This window comes from Dipodomys merriami, unplaced genomic scaffold (genome assembly GCF_024711535.1).
Source record: "Dipodomys merriami isolate MVZ:Mamm:240054 unplaced genomic scaffold, mDipMer1.0.p SCAF_4, whole genome shotgun sequence".
In the NCBI taxonomy this organism is placed as follows: domain Eukaryota; kingdom Metazoa; phylum Chordata; class Mammalia; order Rodentia; family Heteromyidae; genus Dipodomys; species Dipodomys merriami.
This window is the reverse complement of record NW_027205603.1, coordinates 3798081-3819455: the sequence shown is the minus strand read 5'-3', so window position 1 is coordinate 3819455 and position 21375 is coordinate 3798081. Positions and strand designations below refer to the sequence as shown.

At 41.9% G+C, this 21375-nt stretch overlaps 1 protein-coding gene across 1 annotated transcript in view; it reads right to left on the bottom strand.

Annotated features, from left to right (window-relative positions):
- Positions 1 to 4082: 4082 nt before the first annotated feature.
- Cdc123 (cell division cycle 123) overlaps positions 4083 to 21375 on the bottom strand; it is a 37101-nt gene continuing 19808 nt past the window's right edge. The window contains exons 7-13 of the mRNA XM_069990359.1: positions 20634 to 20682; positions 17317 to 17392; positions 15138 to 15260; positions 13999 to 14027; positions 8533 to 8661; positions 4734 to 4871; positions 4083 to 4296 (exon numbers count right to left, since the gene is read on the bottom strand). Coding sequence (XP_069846460.1) covers positions 4270 to 4296; positions 4734 to 4871; positions 8533 to 8661; positions 13999 to 14027; positions 15138 to 15260; positions 17317 to 17392; positions 20634 to 20682 — 571 coding nt within the window. The 3' untranslated portion in view covers positions 4083 to 4269. The remainder of the gene's footprint in view (positions 4297 to 4733; positions 4872 to 8532; positions 8662 to 13998; positions 14028 to 15137; positions 15261 to 17316; positions 17393 to 20633; positions 20683 to 21375) is intronic.

The following is a 21375-nucleotide window of genomic DNA, read 5'->3' as shown; positions in this document are numbered from 1 at the left end:
ATAAGTTATTACTATTAGGTCTCCCCTGGAAAAAATGGCCCCTTCCTCATTGTTCTCCACTGGTGCACATATGGCCCTTTCCCTAGAAGCTCCCACCCCTGCCCAGGTAACTGGAGCACCTGGGGCCTTCCATATGGCCACACCTCCTCCCTACCCTTTCCATCATTAGTTCCGCCCCTTTTGCTGCTGGCCCCCTGGCAGTCTTTCCCTTACCTCTCGTCCCTTTCCCCCTTTCTTTGCCTTTCCCTTTTTCTGCATCCTTTACACCCCCTGCCCGCCTCCATCTTGGGCAGGTCGACAGTTTGCTCTCCACCCAGTAAACTCTTTTCTGCCTGAACCATGTGGCAATTTCCTTTTGCTGAACCTAACAATTACCATAAAATATTTTGGCAATGGAAGCCATTCAACTGTGTTGCTTACCCCAGCATCTGTGTAAAATATTTTAGGCAACCAGGGCCCCAAACTGTATTAATTATGAAATAAACTATATTAACCTGAAAAGGAGACCTCATTTAAAAGCCAAGCTTGCAAGAGATGAATGGCCACATCAGGTTTAAATCTTTTAATTAAATCTTATTTCTACAATTTATGCAATCCACTATTTATGATTGAAAGGCAACCTCCACCAACAGTTATTTGGCCCCTATTTGTGTATACAGAGCTTTCTCTTTTTTGGCAGTATAAGGAATTGAAATCCGGGCCTCCCACTTGTTAGGCAGATGATCTGTTCCTTAAATCATACCACCAGCCCCACCCTATGTCTTACTTAGACACTCTTTAAGTGTGTATCCCTATTTCACCATTAGATTATAAACCTCAAAGTCAAATGTCTATTCAGAAACTACCTGGTCCTAGATTTGCAAAAGCTTAAACTAGGGGGAAAAAAGGATCAAGAAAAGAAAAAAATCATAGGAAATAAATACAGCAAAGCATTCTTATGAGAATGCCCTTTTTTTGCAGGACACTAATCCCCTTTACAAGCCCTGCTTCAATACTGCTACTGAGGACATCAACTTTCATTGTGAGTTTTGGTGAGGACAGCCATATCTAAACTATAGCAGGGCCACATGTCAGTGGCTCTTATCTGTAATCCTAGCTACTCAGGAGGCTGAGGTCTGAAGATCAAGATTCAAAGGTAGCCTGAGAAAACACATCTAAGGCTCTTATCTCCAATTAAAAAGCAAAAAGCTAGAAGTGGAGGTGTGGCTGAAGTGATAGGACATCAACTTTGAAAAGCAGTTCGATGTCCTAGTTCAAGCTCCAGTATGGTACAAAAGAAAAGAAAATAAAGAAATGAAAAACCATAGTATACTATCTTCTGTCATTCGTCAGTTGTATCTCCATGCTTTTCCCTCAGTTATCTCACCTGCCACTTGTATAGGAAAGTCACTATATACCACTGTGGATGTTGTCTGTGTGTCTCAGGATATAGGGGTGCCATCTAGGAATAATAGTATCAACTCAAAAGGAACTTAGCAAGCCCAGATTTCCTCTGCAGAAGGGCATTCTACTGCCAAGAATCTAAGTGTGCTAGCATGCTGGGCAGGAAGTCTGCCTAGCTTTTCTCCCTAACATATACTGCCCCTGTTCCAATTGGTCAAAACTTAGGCTCACAATCTTGTCAATTGGATAGCATAAAGAGGATTTTTTTTAAAAATTAGCTTAATTAACAGGGTGTAGCTAAAACTCAGTGAACTTGCAACAGAATGTAACCAGAACAGGAAGTAACTAAAAATACAATTGATGGAGTCCAAGACACATGGCCATAGCAGGATCTTTTCAGAAAAACTCACAGGTTGATGGAAGGAAGCAATGATTCACTTTGACAGAAAATATTTTAGTTCTTACAGTATCCTCCTGATTATCCTTCCCTGCTTCACACAGAAATCAGAAAACTTCAAAAACTATACATTAGATTCTTTTCCTTGACAGTCCTGGGGCTTGAACTCAGGGTCTGGGCACTGTCCCTAAGCTTCTTTTGCTCAAGGCTAGCATCTATCACTTGAGCCACAGCACCACGTCCAGCTTTTTCTGTTTATGTGGAGCTGAGGAATCCAACCCAGGGCTGTGGATGCTAGGCAAGCACTCTACCACTAAGCCACATTCCCAGCCCATACATTAGATTCGTCACTCCTTTATGCATGCCTTTACAGTGACGTCACCTTTCACTTCAGTGGGCAAACGCCCTGCATGGCCAAAGCCTGTCACTCTCTCCTTGCTCATCCTCATCTTCTGAGTTGCTGCATCTCAACCAGAGCCTTCTCCTATTAGGGCCTGAATGAGTACTTGTCCCATGTGAATGCTTGTCTAGTGTGGGTAATTGTCCTGTGTGGAGTACTCCTCTGGTGCGAGTGCTTGTCCTGTGTGGAGAACTTGTCCTACGGAGTACTGTCCTGTGTGAGTACTTGCCCAGTGCAAGTGTTTGTCCAGTGAGAGGGCTTACCCATGTAGAGTACTTGTCCTGTGAGTGCTTGTCCTGTGCCAGTGCTTATCCTGTGTGGAGTGCTTTTCCTGTGCCAGTGCTTGTTCTGTATAGAGTGCTTGTCCTATGTAGAGAGCCTATCTTCTGTGTGGAGTACTTGTCCTGTGAGTTCTTGTCCTGTGTGAAATACTTATCCTATGTGGAGTACTTGTCCTGTGTAAATACTTGTCCTGTGTGAAGTGCTTTCCTTCTTCATAGAGCTGGGTTCCTCACATTCTGTCTATTCAGTACTATTCCTTTGCCCAGCAAAGCAGACGTCTGTATCCATGCTCATTGCCATCCAGTCCATTTCATCCCTGTTCATCAGGACTTCTGTTACTGGCTCGTCAGTGCTAGGTTGGTGGAGCAGGTACATTCAGGCTCCCCCAGCACCTCAGCGTCTTGGGCCCAACAAGTACCTGCTGAATGAGTCACCGCAGCCACACGCATAGCCCCAGCACTCCATCCACCCGTTAGCTTTTTGGTCACTACATGTTTAACAGTGGTATTTTATTCTTCCTGGTTAAAGAAGACAAAGCCTATTTCGAGGGCTAAATTGAAATGGACTCATGATACAAATTCCCTCTATCATGGGTTAAAAAACACCCACAAACAGTTTTACAAAAGAAATATTTTCAAAGCACCCATATCTCAAACAATTGGCTTCAGAAAGGTACCTAATAATGCATTAGTTGAAACACCAAATACTGAGTTCAAGAAACTATAGAGATAACCAAAAAGAACCTGTCTTTAACATGCATGAGGGGGAAGCTCCGCACTTTCTTGCTCCTCCATCCCCCGTGGCTGGCTCACACGTTCCTGTGTGTGAAGAGACACCATGCAGTGTGATATTCTTGGCAGCATGCTAGCCCAGGCTCCCTGGGAAGCTGCAAGGCCCTGTCCTCACTCCTGGGCAGACAGTGAGTCCTCGGGGAATCACAGCTCACCTAGATCATTGTTTAGGCACGACAGAATAATTACTAAACTGGTGGGCTTTTAAAAAGAGACTATCAGCTGGGCATTGGTGGTTCACACCTGTAATCCTAGCTACTTAGGATGCTGAGATCTCTGGATTGCAATTCAAAGCCAGACCAGGAAGGAAAGTCCATGAGATTCTTATTTCCAATTAACCACAAAAAAATCAGAGGGGGAGCTATGGCTCAAGTGGTAGAGTGCTAGCCTTGAGCTTTTACAAAAGCTCAGGGACAGCGCCCAGGCCCTCAATTCAAGCCCCAGGATTGGTACAAAAGAAAAAGGTAGGGGTTGGGGGGAGAGGATGGGGAAGGGACTCTCCATCCTCTAAAACTCCAATATGCTTTTCATGACTGTTGGATAGTATGAGAAGTTTCCAATTTTGCAGGCAGATTCGTTCTGTAGATAGCTTCATTTGGAAGTAAAATCAGATGAAAACCCTCAAGGTACAAGTATTTTCTATTGTAATATACAGTTTTGTTTTTAAATGGAGAAATAATGATTAGGAAAGAATCCATTTCATATACTAAAAATAAATTCAACCATCTGTCTGGTAGATATGAAAACAGCAGCAAAGAAAACACAGATAAATCTAAACAGACTGAGCCAGAAGAAGAAAGTATATCATAGAAAGTTATTTTATTATTAGAACAGTATGGTTTTATACACTTAAGATCTCCATTACAGATAGCAAAGTCCCTCCCCTCCCACAAATATAAAAAGCTCTGACTCCCACACTGCCCGCCCCACCCATTAGTCTGGAGGAAGTTGGTGTCCACAAAACCAGTATCCTGAAGAAGCCACACTTCCTCCTTAGCTTAGTCTTCAACTAGCACTCAGTCCTCCTCTTGCTGATTTCTTTGCTGTGGAAGGAAACCAAGGGTCTGTTGGTCTTTTAGATCCAGTATTTGCATTTTTCCACACAGACTCACAGGGAAACAAGTACAAAGAGTTACACTCTTCCCTGAGTAAGCACAGCAGAAACTTGACTTCTTGCAGCCCCAAGACAACAACACATACATTAAAGCTAGAAGTATCATGAAAATCTTACAACAATCTTACGACGTAAGGACCCTTCCTATCATTCCAATCAACAAATTATTCCTTCAGCTCACACTCCATATTTTATTGTGCAATGATGGAAGTCAGTGATTCTGACTCTTGAATGGATGATCATGAAATAAAAGTCTGGCTGGTATAAGGCTAAAATGAAATGTGAAAAAGTGCACTTGACAACCAACTTGAAAAACTGAACCACCTATGGAATATATATATACATATATATATATATATACTTTACCAGCTTAAGGAAATCTATCAGCTTGTGTGCGTCTTCCCCGGTGGAGAGGTCTACGAAGTCCTTGGGCAGGCCGTAGCTCAGATAGGGGCTAGGCTGCACTGTGACTTCACTGTCTGTACAGCGGAAAGCTGGAGAATCCTGGACAAAGAGAAGCCAGGGAAGCCTGGGAGTCATTTATTTAAGTCTATTCTCCAAACTAAAAAAAAAAAGATCTGGACATAATTTCAATGCCCATATTCTCTTCTGTGTTAGATAAGGAAGATAAGAAGACTCAAGTAAAAGAAGACACCAGGAATTTAAAATAATTCTACAGACCCACTAGAAAATAGAAGGCATCTAACAATCATATTCATGAAGAGTCAGGTTGACTTGTAAACTCTACGGTGCAGGGCTACTGTGTACAGTGGTTCACACAACCTCACATCAGCCAGACCCTGTATAATCACTATTGTTTTAGGAATAAAGTATGAGTACTACAGAATACCTCATTGCAGGACAAGTAAGTTCTTTGAGCTCCCTACATTTTTTGTTTGTTTTTTTGTTGTGTTTTTTTTTGGGGGGGGTCCAGTCGTGGGGCCTGAACTCTGGACCTGGGCACTGTCCCTCAACTCTTCAGCTCAAGGCTAGTGCTCTACCACTTGAGCCATAGCGCCACTTCCAGCTTTTGTCTTTTTGCTTATGTGGTGCTGAGGAATCGAACCCAGGGCCTCATGCATGCAAGGCAAGCGCTCTACCACTGAGCCACCTTCCCAGCCCGCTACATTCTTTTACTTATAACTGTCTCAATATCTTTGTAAAACTAAATCCAGGTAGTATATTTAACAAGTCTTCAAATTCATTCCTTCATGTACTTGCTTAGAAACTTGCTTATAATTATTTACATGCTGTCTTGTGCCATAAAGGATTTCAGAAGCAGAAGCCTTGGAACTCCTGATGTGGAAATATAGGCAAGGATGGTCAGCGTCTAAGCAGAGGAAGACAAGCCAGGAACTTGTCTTCCAGGAATGGAGGATGACCCTGGAGCCTAGAAAGCAGAACAATCACCTGACAGAAAACACTTGAGCTGGACCTGGTTCTAGGGATGAGAGATAAACTGGTAACTAAGATCAGGAGACCAGCCAGAAGAGAACAAATAAGTGACCAAAACCATTTCAGAGAGTAAAAAGTGTTAGTACCAGCCTCAAGGCCTGGTACTAAGAGGATGCTGATGGGACTCCTCCTAGGGTGGCCAAAGAGGACCTTGCTAGAGCGGGACAACTGGGCTGAGACGTAAACAGGGGGAAGTGAGACTCCAGAGGTCTGGGGGCAGGGCAGGCTTCAGAGGCAGTGGCAACTAGAGTGAAGACCTTTACACAAAGCTGGGCTTTAGCTACGCAGAACAGAGGGAAGGCCAGGCCTCCGTGGCCTCAGCACTGATGGGAAAAGCAGGAGGAGGTGCTAGGGAAGGAGCCAGGAGCCCCGTCCTACTTCCCTTTTGGCCACTTCAACCTCTACTATGTAGAATGAATGAGTGAGCGAATGAAAGAATTTGGGCCACAAAGTTAATCTTGTACAAGCTGTTTCTACCCAATAATTGTTTCCTTTATATTTAACCCCTGAAAAGCTTACATTGTCTTTTCTTGTTTCCTTGGTTTAGTGGCTTACTACTGTGAGACAGCAGTAGAATCAAATTCCTTCACTGCGGGGCTGGGAAGGTGGCTCAGTGGTAGAGCGCTTGCCTTGCATGCATGAGGCCCTGGGTTCGATTCCTCAGCACCACATAAGCAAAAAGAAAAAAGCTGGAAGTGGTGCTGTGGTTCAAGTGGTAGAGCGCTAGCCTTGAGCTGAAGAGCTGAGGGACAGCGCCCAGGCCCAGAGTTCAGGCCCCATGACTAGACCCAAAAAAACCCAAAAAAACAAATTCCTTCACTGATTGAACTGACAAACATTATCAGTGTGTCAACAATTGGAAGGACACTATCCTCGCTCTCAGAAAATTAGCCTAATGTGGCACATAGGCAAATCAATAGGCAATTTTTAAGAGTATGGAAGGTACCATACAGTATGGTACAGGTAAATGTACCAAACGGACTGCAATTGGCAGGTGAAAGGATTTCCCAGCCTCTTCCTTGCCCTCTGTTTTCTTAAATGATTATGTAGGACTAAAACTTTTCTTTTACGATATAGAATGCTCACTAGGTAAATACTAACTCAAAACCCAAGAAACAATTGTAGCATAAGTGCATTTATTTTTTTTAAAAGGCTTATATGCAAGTATATGCCCTTACATACCAAAATAGAAACAGCATTCCTCCAGGTGGCAAGACAATAGATAATTTATAATTTTCTTCAAAAGTCAGTGTGTACTACTAGTATATCCAGGGGGGAAAAAAGCAATATAAACTTAAAGAAAATTTGGTGCTGGGGTGGTGGCTCACACCTGTAATTCTAGCTACTCAGGAGGCTGAGATCTCAGGATTGCTGTTTGAAGCCAGCCAGGGAAGGAATGTCTGGGGGATTCTTATCTCCATTAAGGAAAAAAAAAAGCTGGAAGTGGAGCTGTAGCTCAATTGGTAGATTGCTATCCAGGAGCACAAAAGATCAGGGACAGTACCCAGCCCGTGAGTTCAGCCCCAGGACCAGCCAAAAGACAAAAATAGGTTTGGCTGTGAAGATAGGAGAAATAGAGTGGCTGGGTACAGTGTTTCTGTGTTTTTATAAGGTGGAAGCCATCTAACATCTAAACATGACTGAACCCTGGTGGAGAGGGCACGGAAAGACTGAGAACGCTGCACAGGCACTAGAAGGATGGAACCCCAAAGAAATCTCTCCCCATACTGAGCTGAGCAGGCAGAGAGCTCAAGCTTTGCAGGGGCAGAGATGTTTGCAATTTTGCTCACAGTTCAGCTTAGTGAATTCTCTTTTCCTAGGAGAGAGGCGGAAGGGAAGGAGCTATGGGATGGAGGATCCAAGAGCACTGTCAGGAGGTGGGACTAGCCCTGTGGACAAGGAAGTGGAAGCTGAACTCATTAGACAACTTGTAGGTGTGAATAGGAAGGAAAAATTGGGAGAGAGCGAGAGAAGGGGGGACATTATCCAAAAGAAATGTACTCATTACCTGACTTATGTAACTGTAACCCCACTGGACATCACCTTTATAATAACAATATATATATATATATATATATATATATATATATATATTTTTTTTTTTTTTTTTAAGAGAAAGCTGAGCAGGACCTTCCATGATAGAGAATGTCACAGTGGGAAAGGCATGGTTTTGCAGACACAGGGCCACTGACAGAGACAATGAACTGAACCCATGTTGGGTACAACTGAATAAGAAAAAATGCACTGGGTTAGCAGTATTTCCTAGAATAAAATGATCAAGTCATACTGTCACCTCAAAGACAGTAAGTACCAGAGCAAGGCTGGGTTTACTCTTCACCTCCCATCCACCCCAGTCACTGCTTCTCCACGTGGTTAAAGAACAAGCAAGCAATCAGTGCATGGATGAAGAGGGTTTCTTTATATCTTTTTTTTGTTTTTTTTTTTTTTTTTTTGTCGGTCGTGGGGCTTGAACTCTGAGCCTGGGCGCTGTCCCTCAGCTCTTCAGCTCAAGGCTAGCGCTCTACCACTTGAGCTACAGCTCCACTTCCGGTTTTCTGGTGGTTTATTGGAGATAGGAGTCTCACGGTCTCTCCTGCCCGGGCTGGCTTTGAACCGCGATCCTCAGATCTCAGCCTCCTGAGTAGCTAGGATTACAGGCGTGAGCCACCAGCGCCCGGCTTCTTTATATCTTTTTAAAGAAATGTCTCACCTGCTCCTGAGCATCAGCTTCACTAACTTCTCCTTTTAAGTTCCTCCCAGATACCAGTTCTTCCCAAGTAAACAGCAAGGAATCGGTGACTTCGCCAAATGGATTAAAGTCAATTAACCACACCTTCCCCTGGAGTAGACAGAAAAAAAAAAAAAAAAGGATAAAATAAAAAACAAGCAGTATATATTCTGGTATTATTGTCCCTGAATGGCAACCCTCCAGATCTCTAAAGTGAGGTGAAAAGATCATTCCTTTGGGACCCCTCAGAGAAGGGGCCACCTGTGCACATCCAGGACACCCAGTGGCACCTGGAAAGTTATTTTGGCTTGAATGTAAAATACATGAGGGCACCAGCAAAATGTGGGTTAAAGAAACTTCAAAAGCTACCTACTTGAAACCAGATGCAAGTCAGGCTAAATTAATCCTTTTAAATGCATAAATGTAAATAGGAGCCAGAAAGGAAATCTGCAAAACAGATGTAAAGGTATAAACAGCTGTGGGGACCTGGGAGTGGAGCCCTTCCCAGGAACCCAGGGCATGGGGTTTGAACCTGCACAGGAGCAGACAGGTGAAGAAGGTTCTGAGACCCAAGTAGTGACTTCAGGTGACTGAAACCTCAGGGAAGGATGTATAGGGAAAAACTCCAGGGCTGGGACAGCAAGAGAGGGGAAGATCTCCCATTAGAGGGAGAAGAGAGGTTGGATGGAACGAGCAGGAAGCCGGAGCCTTGAGAACAAGAACAGCCTTGTTCTCTCTCTGCTCCCTGATGCCAGATGAGCAGCCTGTTCCACTCTCCCCTTCTTGCCAATGCTCTTACCTTACCACAGTAACACAGCCAAGTAAGGCTGGACTGAAAACTCTGAAATCACGAGCCAAACAAATGTTTCTTCTTCTTAAGAGGTTTATATGTTGTATTTTGCCACAACAATGAAAGGCTAACCCAGAAAAGCCAGTATGTCTATCAACATAAATTCAGAAAGCAAAAGATTTAACATATATTGCGGGCTAGAAAGGTGGCTTAGTGGTAGAGCATGCATGAAGCCCTGGGTTTGATTCCTCAGCACCATATACAGAGAAAAAGTGGCTCAAGTGGTAGAGTGTTAGCCTTGAGCAAAAGAAGTTCAGGGACGGCGCCCAGGCTCTGAGTTCAAGCCCAGGACTGGTGAAAATAAAAAACAAAAACATATATTGCCCCTAACTAATAAATCAAGTAGATAAAAAATAATAATAAAGGGAAGGGGTAAGGAGTTATTCTTTTTTATTTAATGTACCAGTTTTCAAGACAAGCATTTAAATGTGAAGATTTTTGAACTGGGAGTGTTACTCCATGGTAGAGCAGATGCCTACTGGGGTTTGAGCCCCAGTACTGGAAAAAAGAGAAAAATGTAAAAAAAAAAAATTGTATACAAAAGTAGGAAAATAGTATAAAAAAAACTCCACTTCTTCCTTGTCAGTTTCACTGGTTATCAATTCATTGTCAATATTGTTCATCTATTTTCCCATCCATTTCTCTAAAATATATAATTCTGAAGGAATCCTCAAAATTATTTATTCCACAAATAGAAGAACTGAACAATATTAACAAGCTTGATCTAAAGACATTTGTAGAATACTGTACATACTAAAAATTGCTTTGTTTTTCAAGCACACATGGAACATTTACAAAAGACTGACCAAGTTCCAAAGTCAATTTTGACAATCGAAGACTCAGAATGAGATAGATATATTCAACCCATAAAGAAATAAAACTAAAAGTTAGCAACAGCACTCATAGCTGAGAATCATAAGGAGAACCAGAATAAGCTTTTAAGAATCCAAGACAAAGCTAGATGCTAGTGGCTCATGCCTGTAATCCCAGCTACTCAGGAGACTGAGATCTGAGGATTACAGTTCGAATCCAACAGGAAAGTCTGTTGAGATTTCCAAAAACAAAAGCCAGAAATGGAGCTGTGGCTCAGAAAAGTAGAGCTCTAGCCCTGAGCACAAAAACTCAGGAAAGGTGCCTAGACTGGTACATGAACACACAAACATATATACAGAGAGAGAGAGAGAGAGAGAGAGAGAGAGAGAGAGAGAGAAATCCAAGACAACCATTGTAAATTGTGTGTATTATCACTTCAGGAGCTGGTGAAAGCGTGTATCACAGTGTGAACCCTGGCTCTGTGAATGGATGGACCATGCTGGTGCATACTGGTATGGGATGGCGAGACTCCCTCCATACTGAGGCAAACTGTGCAGCCACATGGACAAGTCGTGTCAGGGATGGCCAAACCGAAACACTTCAGGTACACGTGCAACAGAGTTACACAAGAGTCTGCTTGCTGCAACAGCCACAAAATAATATATTCAAGAATATGTTTACCAAACTCTGACACAAGTGTTGTTAGTAAATGAAATGAGTTGGCCAATATGGTTTCAGTCCCTTAACAGAAGCTGTCAGGATGTTGATACTGGCATGTTTGTTGCTTTTAAAAATGTAGAACTAGCTGGGCGCTGGTGGCTCACGCCTGTAATCCTAGCTACTCAGGAGGCTGAGATCTGAGGATCGCGGTTCAAAGCCAGCCCGGGCAGGAGAGACCGTGAGACTCCTATCTCCAATAAACCACCAGAAAACCGGAAGTGGCGCTGTAGCTCAAGTGGTAGAGCACTCGCCTTGAGCTGAAGAGCTGAGGGACAGCGCCCAAGCCCAGAGTTCAAGCCCCATGACCGACAAAAAAAAAAAAAAAAAAATGTAGAACTAGTTTCAGTTTGGCAAGTCACAGCAGTAATAACTTATATACATGTCCAACTTCGACACCCAGTAAGTCTTTTACCAAGTCAGAAACCTATGTCTACCTGACAGCCTGGGAATTTTGCCAGGGACATACTGAGATACCTTTGCTACTTCAACGTTTGTTAACTGCCAATAAATGATAAAAGTGCCCTAGTTCGTGTACAATGTAGACAGATAATATATATGCCGCAGGATTATACAGATTAAATGAGTTAGTGAATTAAATAAGAAAAAAGTCCTTCAGAGGAGTGGGCTGATTGAACACTCACTAACAGCTTGAACCCTGCGTGTCCGCAGTCCCTATGTGAAGATCAATGCCCCTAGAGCAAAGATTATCCTGTTCCTGGCTTCTGGTTAGAACATGGCATCCAGTACATCACAAACTTGATCTGAGTTGCCTCATATCAAGCAGCCCAGAGCAAGAAGCCTGGACATTTGCCTGTGAGATCTGATTTCTATCCATCCTCTCAGAGCTGCTTTCCACCCTTTTCTAAAATTCATTAGCAGAGTTGAAACCGCCAAGTAACATTCCTCCTCTTGCCTAAAGTTTCTTTATAGCCCTTCTTTCTAACTCCCAGTAGCTACCATCATGCTGGAGGCTGGGCGACAGACAGGTGAAAGTACAGGGTTGCCTGTTGATTTAGCTGAGGCAAGCAGGTAACAGCTGTGTGGGGACATGACCCTATGGGCCACAGCCTCTTGTCTAGAGTGATTCAAAGGTACTGGGCATCAGCACCATGAGGCGGAGGGGAGTAAGAAACACTCTGCTGTTGCAATGGGGAATGCAAAAGAGCACACGTCTGAACAACTCTGCTCTCTTCTGAACAGCTAAGCAATGATCACAGGCCAACAGGCAAAACCGAAAGTTCTTTGACAAGATTATCTGTTTTGGACAGTGAAATTTTATTTCTTTACTAAATCAGGATTTTCTTTTTTAATCATGATGTTTTCATCACCTTAAAGATTCAAAAATCATTAGCTATTTCTCAGAAGAAGACATACAAGCTGGATGTAGAGCTGCATGCCTTTCACTCCAGCACTTGGAAGATAAGCATCAGGATCTTAAAGTCTAGGCCTGCCTGGATGGGTTACACAGCAAGGCCCTGTTTCAAATCAAACCAAACAACCTATCCTTCCCCCAAACAAAAACCTGGAAGACATCATACAAATTGTATTTTACTGAAAATTAAAAACACATTAAAAGATATTACTTCATTCATGTCAGACTGACTATCAACAAAAAGAAGTGTTGGCGAGGACAAGAAGAAAAGCAAATAAAAAACCCTTCTGTACTATTGGTGGAAATGGAAAGTAGTACAGGCAGATGGAAAGCACCAGATTCCTCAAAAAACCAAAAACAGAACCACCATACAATCCAGTAACCCATTCCTGTGTATACGTCCACAGGAGGTTGGGAGACACCTGCTCTCCCATGGTTCACTGCTGCGCCATTCATAATAACCAGAAAACAAAACAACCTTCAAGTCCTTCATTGATGAATGAAGAAAATGTGATGCATTTACCCAGTGGAATTCTATCCGGTTATAAAAAAGGGTCTGATCCTGCCACTGTAACAAGATGGCTAGAACAAGAGGTCTTTATGTTAAATTAAATAAGCCAAGGATAGAAGACAAGTGTGGCATGGTCACCCTCCTATCTGAAATCCAAACAAGTTGATCTTATAACATGAGAAGGGGAATGGTGAGGACCAGGAGAGGGGAAAAGAAATAGGGGCACTAGCTGGGCATGGGTGGCTCATGCCTGTAATCCCAGCTACTCAGGAGGCTGAGATCTGAGGATCACGGTTCAAAGCCAGCCCGAGCAGGAAGGTCAGTGAGACTCTTATCTCCATTAAACAACCAGAAAACCGGAAGTGGCGCTGTGGCTCAAGTGGTAGAGTGTTTGCCTTGAGTTGAAGAGTTGAGGGACAGCACCCAGGCCCAGAGTTCAAGACCCACGACCAACAAAAAAACAACAAAAAAAGAAATAGGAAGGTAGGGAGAGGCAGGTACTAAGTTAATAGGCATACAAAGTTCTGCTGTGCTAATGGATGACATGTTTTAAATAACTGCAAGAAAGGATTTTGAATATTTTCATCATAAAGAAAGTATAAATGTTAGAGAAGACATGCTTACCCTGAATTAAATAGTATTAACTGAGGCTCTAAATTAAAATATCATATAGTACCCCTATAGAAATGTATAATATTTATGTATCAATTAAGGAGATAAAGTTAAATTAAGAATGTTAAACCTATTAAGGGAAAAGAATTATAAAACATTTTATAACATTACAAAACACTATATAACATTCATATTTAAAAACAAAAGTGGATCAAATCATGCTAAAAGTTGTTTAGTTGCCTAAAAACAATTCCTAAAATGTCCAATGACAAATTAACAGTGTTAATGGAACTATTTTAAGGAGGGCCAGACCTTGACAAGGATGTAAAGTAGGAGACCACCTGCTTCATGAGTAATCCCAAAACCTCTGCACACCATTATTTAAGACAGTAAGTCTCCTCTGGTCAGGTATATTTTCAGGGTTGCCTATGGACTACTATGACTTCCAACGGGGGCTCCCACCAGTTGGGGGCTGGTTTGGAAGGTAGCTTGGACAAGGGACCTGCCCACAAAGCATGGCTGTACATAGAGCTTTCTGGTTCAAAGCATACCACCAGAGCTTTTACTTACCCTACTGTCTCTGTATATGTCAAATACAACTGTAAAGAAGAAAAGACAAGTCAGTAAGAAGCTAATATATCATGATCCTTTCTTGTGAAGTTCAAGTGTGCTTTAGTACTAAACAGAATATAATTGGCCTTGAGTTACTGCTGCTTCTAAATCTCAACATTTCAAACATTAAAAAAAAAACTCCCCTCCCCAACACACTGGTTTATGGACTTACCTTTGTTTCCTATTCTCTACCTGCAATCACAAAAATCCTCTGAACTTAAAAATTCAAACCCAACACTAACACCACCACTGACCAGCTTGTCCATGAACTGGTCACATGGGAAAAAGGGAGCTGTGATTTTGAAAATGAACGTATATAGCTTATTCTGTGAGTGAAAGGAACAAAATACATCATAAGAAAGCATAAGACCTACACTAGGCTGATGCTGAACTCCTCAAATCTGCTACAAGCAGAGAAAAACATGTATCACAGATGCAATTTTAAGATATATAAAAATGCTTTTAAATACAGTGTACTTTTAACTCCTAAAATCAACCCACAAATGTGTACTATGCTGCCTTTAAGCTTTCAAATATGGAAGCTAGAAAAGGAACAGTGCTCTGTTCTCCTAGATGGAGCCTGTAAAATGCACATTAAAGGCCAGGTGAGAACTGTCAGTATTAAAAAGGAATTGTATCTTTTTTTTTTTTGGGTCCAGTTGCGGGGCCTGAGCTCTGGGCCTGGGCGCTGTCCCTCAGTTCTTCAGCTCAAGGCTAGCGCTCTACCACTTGAGCCATAGCTCCACTTCCGGCTTTTTTCTTTTTTGCTTACGTGGTGCTGAGGAATCGAACCCAGGGCCTCAGGCATGCAAGGCAAGCGCTCTACCACTGAGCCACCTTCCCAGCCCCCTTAAAGAGGAATTCTAATTAAACAGGGTGAAACAAACACACAAAGCTCAGAAATACCAGCTATTAATACTGTACAAGGCTTAAACATAACTTCAAATGCAGTTTTTTTCTTTTTGTGGCCAGATCCCAGGGCCTTAGGCATGTTAGATGAACACTCTGCCACTGAGCTACCTCACCCTTCAAATGCACCTTCAAATAAGAATTAGCAACATTTAAATCAGTAAAAAAAAAAAAAAAAAAATACTCACAGTCTTCATCTAAGAACTTATACTGTATGTGTTTCTTGAAAAAGTCTTGTATGCATCTGCAAATTTCTTCCTTTTGTTTAGAAATATGATCATAGTATTGTGTATAATCCCTCTGAGAAATTCCTGATGAGAAAACAGTTTGAATTTTGTTATTATACTAGTCTCTAAAAAACAAAAAAGAAAATGTGTGATTTAAACTCCCTTCCTCCCCGTTATACCAAGATTTGCACCCCAGGCCAAGGCCCCTCGCTCACTTGGCTTTCTTATTCACAGCTGGCACTCACTCTATCATTTGAGCCATGCCTCCAGTTTAGCTTTTTCTGGTTAATTGGAGAAAGTTCCTTAGGACTTTTCTGCCTGGGCTGGTTTCAAACTACAATCCTCCAGATGACAGGCATGCGTCAGTAGCATCTAGCTAAATGTATCTTTCAAGAAAACTGAAAGATCAGAAGACAAATCAAATGAGTATGACAGGACACACACTGACCGCAGATCTTACACGGAGAGGTGAATGCTGAATCCGACGTTCTATGCTGTCTGCATTCTCACTTTTGTAAATGTTTTTACTTAATATAAAGGGAAGGATTCAGTCAACAAAGCCTGCTATACAAGAAAATTAGAGTCAATCTGAGTGTTGTGGTTCAAAACCAGCCCAGGCAGGAAAAGTCCATGAGACTCATCTCCAAAAACTATCAAAAAAGGTGGAAGTAGAGCTGTGGCTCAAGAGGTAGAGCGCTAGCCTTGAGTACAAAAGCTCAGGGACAGCGCCCAGCCCCAAGTTCAAGCCCCAGGAACAGCCAAATTAAAAAAAATAAAGTCAAAATTTTAAACCTGCATATATATCAACTATGGTACTTTGATTTTTTCCAAGAAAATCTTTGCAAAATGATACTCACTTCCACTTCTAAAAAAATTCCAACTTATCTTCAACAGGCATGTGGCCATATTCATGGAAGGTTTCACAGAGGCAGGCTTTTCCTTGTCTGCACACGCTACTCTGCCTCCACAGGCCTGCTCTGTCAAGTCATGGGAAAGCAAACTTTCCTTTGCAAAGGGATGCTGGCATTCCAGCCCACTGAAGGAACTGTTGCCTGGACTCCCTCCTTAACCACAGGCCAAGAGGACGACAATAGGGACAGAAACTTGGAAAGAGCAAATTATCTCCAATGCTTAATTTGCATAGTTCATAGCAAAAGGAGTATTAATCTGCTAGGAAAGAAAACAAGTGCCTGTTAATTTTCTTATTTTTCCACATACTTTCTGCTAGATAATAAATAATACAATAATAATAGGTGAAAAAAAGTTAAAAAAAAAACTTGGCCTTTAATGGTGTTTACAATAATGATGAAAATGGTAAATCACAACTATGCTCTACTGGGAACAGCCCCACTCTCCTCTTCCTCTTTAGAACCCAGACAGACAGGATTCATTGTATCACACACACAGCATAATGTGATGTTTTATTTTATTTTATTATTATTTTTTTATTTTGCCAGTCCTGGGGCTTGAACTCAGGGCCTGGGCACTGTCCCTGAGCATTTTTTGCTCCAGGCTAGCACTCTACCACTTGAGCCACAGAGACACTTTTCTGGCTTTTTCTGTGTACATGGTACTAAGGAATCAAATCCAGGGCTTCATGCATGCTAGGTAAGCACTCTACCACTGAGTCACATTCCCAGCCAATAATGTGATGTCTTAATACATATGTACAAATGTACAATTGGGATATACACACAAAGGAATATACAATTCAGCAATAAAGAATGAAATCCTAACTGGCACAGTGGCTCACATCTAGCTACTCAGGAGGCTGAGATCCAAAGAACAAAGCTAGTCCAAGCAAAAGAAAGTCTGATACCTTCCAATTAATCAGCAAAATGCTAGACTAGAGGTACTGCTCAAGTGGTAGAGTACTAGCCTTAAGCAAGAGGGCAAGGCCTGAGTTCAAGTCCCAAGACTGGCATATGCACACATAAAAACATATATACAAACCAAAGAAATAAACAACAACAAAAAGACATCCACAACAACATGGCTATATTTTTTTCTTTCCAGCTGAGGCTATAGCTCAGTGGTAGAGAGCTTGCCTACTGCACATGAAGCTCTGGGTTCAATCCCTAGCACTCCTCCCTCTCTCCCTGCCAAAGAAAAACAAAAGACAACTTTCAAGGGTACTCACCAATAAGCTTGTTTTCTTTGACAAAACATCGGAACTCAGCCCCAGGTATTAATTCACACCATTTCCGGAGAACAAGCTGTAAACAGAAAAAAAAAAATGTAATATAAACATCAAGAAAGTCTAATAAACAATTTCATTCTAAGACTGTATCTTAATGACTGCCATTCAAATTGGTTTCAACCACTGGGTGTTGGTGGCTCACACCTGTGATCCTAGCTACTAAGGAGGCTGCAATCTAAAGCTCAAAGTTTGAAACCAGCCTGAACAAATAAATCCAAGACTCCTATCTCCCACTAACCAGCAAAAAGCCAGAAATGGAGGTGTGGCTTACACAGAATGCAGTCTTGAGCAGAAAAGGCCAAGCAAGAGCCCAAAGCCCACAATTGAAGCCCCAGTACATCACAAAAAAAAAAAAAAAAAAGAAAAAAAATGACATGCAAAATATTTATGAAGAGCTAGGTGTGGTAGCCTATGCCTGTAATCTCAGCATTTGAGAAGCAGAAACCAGAGGGATTGTCCAATCTAGTCTACATATAAGACCCCATCTCAACAACTCTCTGGGAAACAAAAAGTTTATGGACTTTATGAAGGTATTTATAAAGAGAGTGTGCACTGTACACACACACACACACACACACACACACACACACACACACACACGTCAAGAAAGGGAAGTTAAAAATCAAAGTGATCCACAGAAATGGAGGAACAAAGGGTAAACAAACACAGCAATGGTGCTCACTAGACACTGTCGAAAATGAACCATACAACTTGTAGGTGGGGATGGGAGGGAAATCTGGTACAGAAGGAGGGAAAAACTGGGAGAGAGCAAGGGAAGAGGAGACATTATCCAAAAAGAAATGTACTTTGTCCCTGAGCTCCTTTTAGCTCAAGGCTAGCATTCTACCACTTGAGCCACAGCTCCACTTTCAGCTTTTTCTGTGATTAAATGGAGATAAGAGTCTCACAGGCTGTCCTACCCTGGCTTTGAACTGCAATCCTCAGTTCTCAGCCTCCCGAGTAGCTAGGATTGCAGGCGTGAGCTACAGCTACACAGTCTTTGATAACATTGTTTATAAGTACATAATGCATTGTATCTGTTGTTTCACTGACAAATCTGTTTTCCTGATCTATCCAGGAAGCACCTGCTCTGCCTTCCTACTTTGTGCTGATGACACAAAAGGAAGTTTCTAATTTTGCCTCTCCCCAAAGCACTATCTTGTTGAGATATCAAAATATGATCACCAATTGGGCACTGGTGACTCAAGCCTGTAATCCTAGCTACTCAGGAGGCTAAGATCTAAAGATTCAAAACCAGCCTAGACAGGAAAGTCCATCAGACTCTTTTTTTTTTAATTGTGAAAATACTGTACAGAGGGGTTACAATTACATGGGCAAGATAATGAGTACATTTCTTATCAAGCATTGTAGCCTCCTCCTTTGTTTCCCCTTCCCATCCCATCCTTCCCCCACCTCCCCCCCCACTCCAACCCTCCTCCCCCACCCTACCAAAGTTGTAAAGTTCGTTTTCAACATAATAATTTCTACCTCTCATTGTTGCAATGGGTCCACCTGTATCCCTATTTAAATGATTTGTTTTTTCCCTTCCCCTCCACAAATTATAACAACATCAAATACAGTGAAAGCAGGGGTTATACCGTGGGAGAGGGACATACAAAGCAACAAAGAAATAATCTTATAAATGTGTTAGAAACAATCACATGAAAGAAAAAAAACATTTGAATACATATCTTAGGGTTTATTTTCTAGAGCTGTGGCTTAAGTGGTAGAGTGTTGGCCTTGAGCAAAAAAAACCTAGGGACAGAGTCTAGATGCTGAGTTCAAGCCTCAGTACTGGAGCAAAAAGAAAACAAACAAACAAACAAAAAAAAACAACCAACAGATCTGATCACCAGTGACTTGCTCTTTATTTGCTCTTTGCTCTTCCACATCATCATCGTGGTAGTCCACAGGATTTAAAATCTGACTTAAAGAGCTGGAAAGTGATATTCTTCAGGTAAATAAATGGAAAAAGTTGCAAGCAGAATCCTACGGGTGTCTGTGTATATTTTTAAAAATCTATCCTTTGGATGTCAACTTCTAAGTTCACTTCTGGAAAGGCAGACAGGAAGTTAGACAGGAGTGCTGCTTGCCTGAAGAGGGACAGAGGGAGTAAGCAGACCCTAGAGTGCTGTGCTACTGTCCATGTGTTGCAACTGCTTGCTTATTTGTTGGTAAATCAAAATTACTATAGCTGTTTACACACATGTACCCACACCCAAGTACTAGCTTTTGGTTGGTCTTAACTTTTCACTAGCTTACTTTAGTTTTACAGAGGGAGCTGTTACATTTCCATATGTTTATAATATATTCCAATCAATCTCACCCTCCTCTACCACACTCTCTTTTCCCCTTTGTTTTATTACGTTGTGTTCTGAGACAAGATCTTTCCAGGTAACCCACAACTCACTATGTAGTTCAGACTGGCCTACAACTTAAGATCCTCCTTCCTCAGCCTTGGAGCTAAAGTAACTTTTTTGTTGTTGCTTTGGTTGTGCTGGGGATCACTTAGTATGTATTGCATAGCATATATAAATTGCATATAAATATAAATTGCATACAATAAGGGATTGCATCCTGACCTTTTTTTTCTTTTTCTCTTTTTTTTTTGCTGGTTTGGGACTTGAACTCAGGGCCTGGGTGCTGTTCCTGAGCCTCTTTGTGCTCAAGACTAGCGCTCTACCACTTGAGCCACAGTGCCACTTCCAGCTTTTTCTGAGTAGTTTATTGGAGTTATAAGAATCTCACGGACTTTTCTAGCCCTGGCTGGCTTCGAACTGCAATCCTTTAGATCTCAACCTTCTGAGTAGCTGGTGTGAGCCCAGGGGGTTGCATCGTGAAACTTCCACACATAATTTGCCCTACCCTCTCCAGTATTTTTTCTCATTTACTCCTCTCCCTACCTATAATAAATTTCTTAAATTAAAAATTCAGAGGTTCCCAGAGAAATGAATACAAAAACCACCACTTCTTTTTCTTAGGAGTATATAGCAATTTTTAGCTGGGTATGGTGGTGAACACCTATAATTCCAACACTGAAGCAGGAGGATCACGAGTTTGAGGTCAGACTACACTACACAGGAAGTCCTTATCTCAAAACACCAGGGGCTAGAAAGGTAGCACATTGACAGAGCACCTGCCTAGCATGCACAGAGCCCTGATTTCAAGCTCAAGCACTGGAGGAAAAAAAAAAAAAGTAGCAAATGTTTTCTTCAACTAGGATGATCAATGTCAGGTAAGAGGAAAATGTTGCTTACCTCATATTCCATACAAGGATCTGGAGAATCATCAGTACAGTGAATAAATCTTTGGAAAGAAAAAAGGGAAACTTGGGTTGTTCTTTCAGTAATCCATTTAGGCATTTATATTACTTACATTTAACCCAAGAGTCAAGTTTTATTAAAAGTATTCAGAAACAGGAGACTGATTCAAGTTCAATGAATACTTGCTAAGCATTATTTGATGCCTACGTACCCTAAGATGTTATCTTATTTAAGCCTCAAATATAACATAATGAATGCTTATATAATCAGTTACCAGCATGGTCTCCATTTTTCTGTCAAAAGACAAAGAAACTAAGAGCCAAAACCAGTCCAAATTTAGCACCAAGCCAAGAGGAAAAGAGCAGCTCCTAACCTCCAAATCGCCCATAAAGGCTGGTTGCACTGAGTGTGAGTCTCATGGCATTCTTACAGCTGAGCCAGCCAGCAGTGACTCTGCCATCTAAGGACACAGTCCATTTCGTTCTTTTCCACATGCCATATAAAAACGTATGACAGCCAGGTGCTGGTGGCTCACGTCTGTAATCCTAGCTACTCAGGAGGCTGAGAGCTGAGAATAGCAGTTCAAAGCCAGCCTGGGCAGGAAAGTCCGTGAGACTCTTATCTCCAATAAACCACCAGAAAACCAGAAGTGGCGCTGAGACTCAAGTGGTAGAGCACTTGCCTTGAGCTAAAGGGCTGAGGGACAGCGCCTAAGCCCAGAGTTCAAGAACCATGA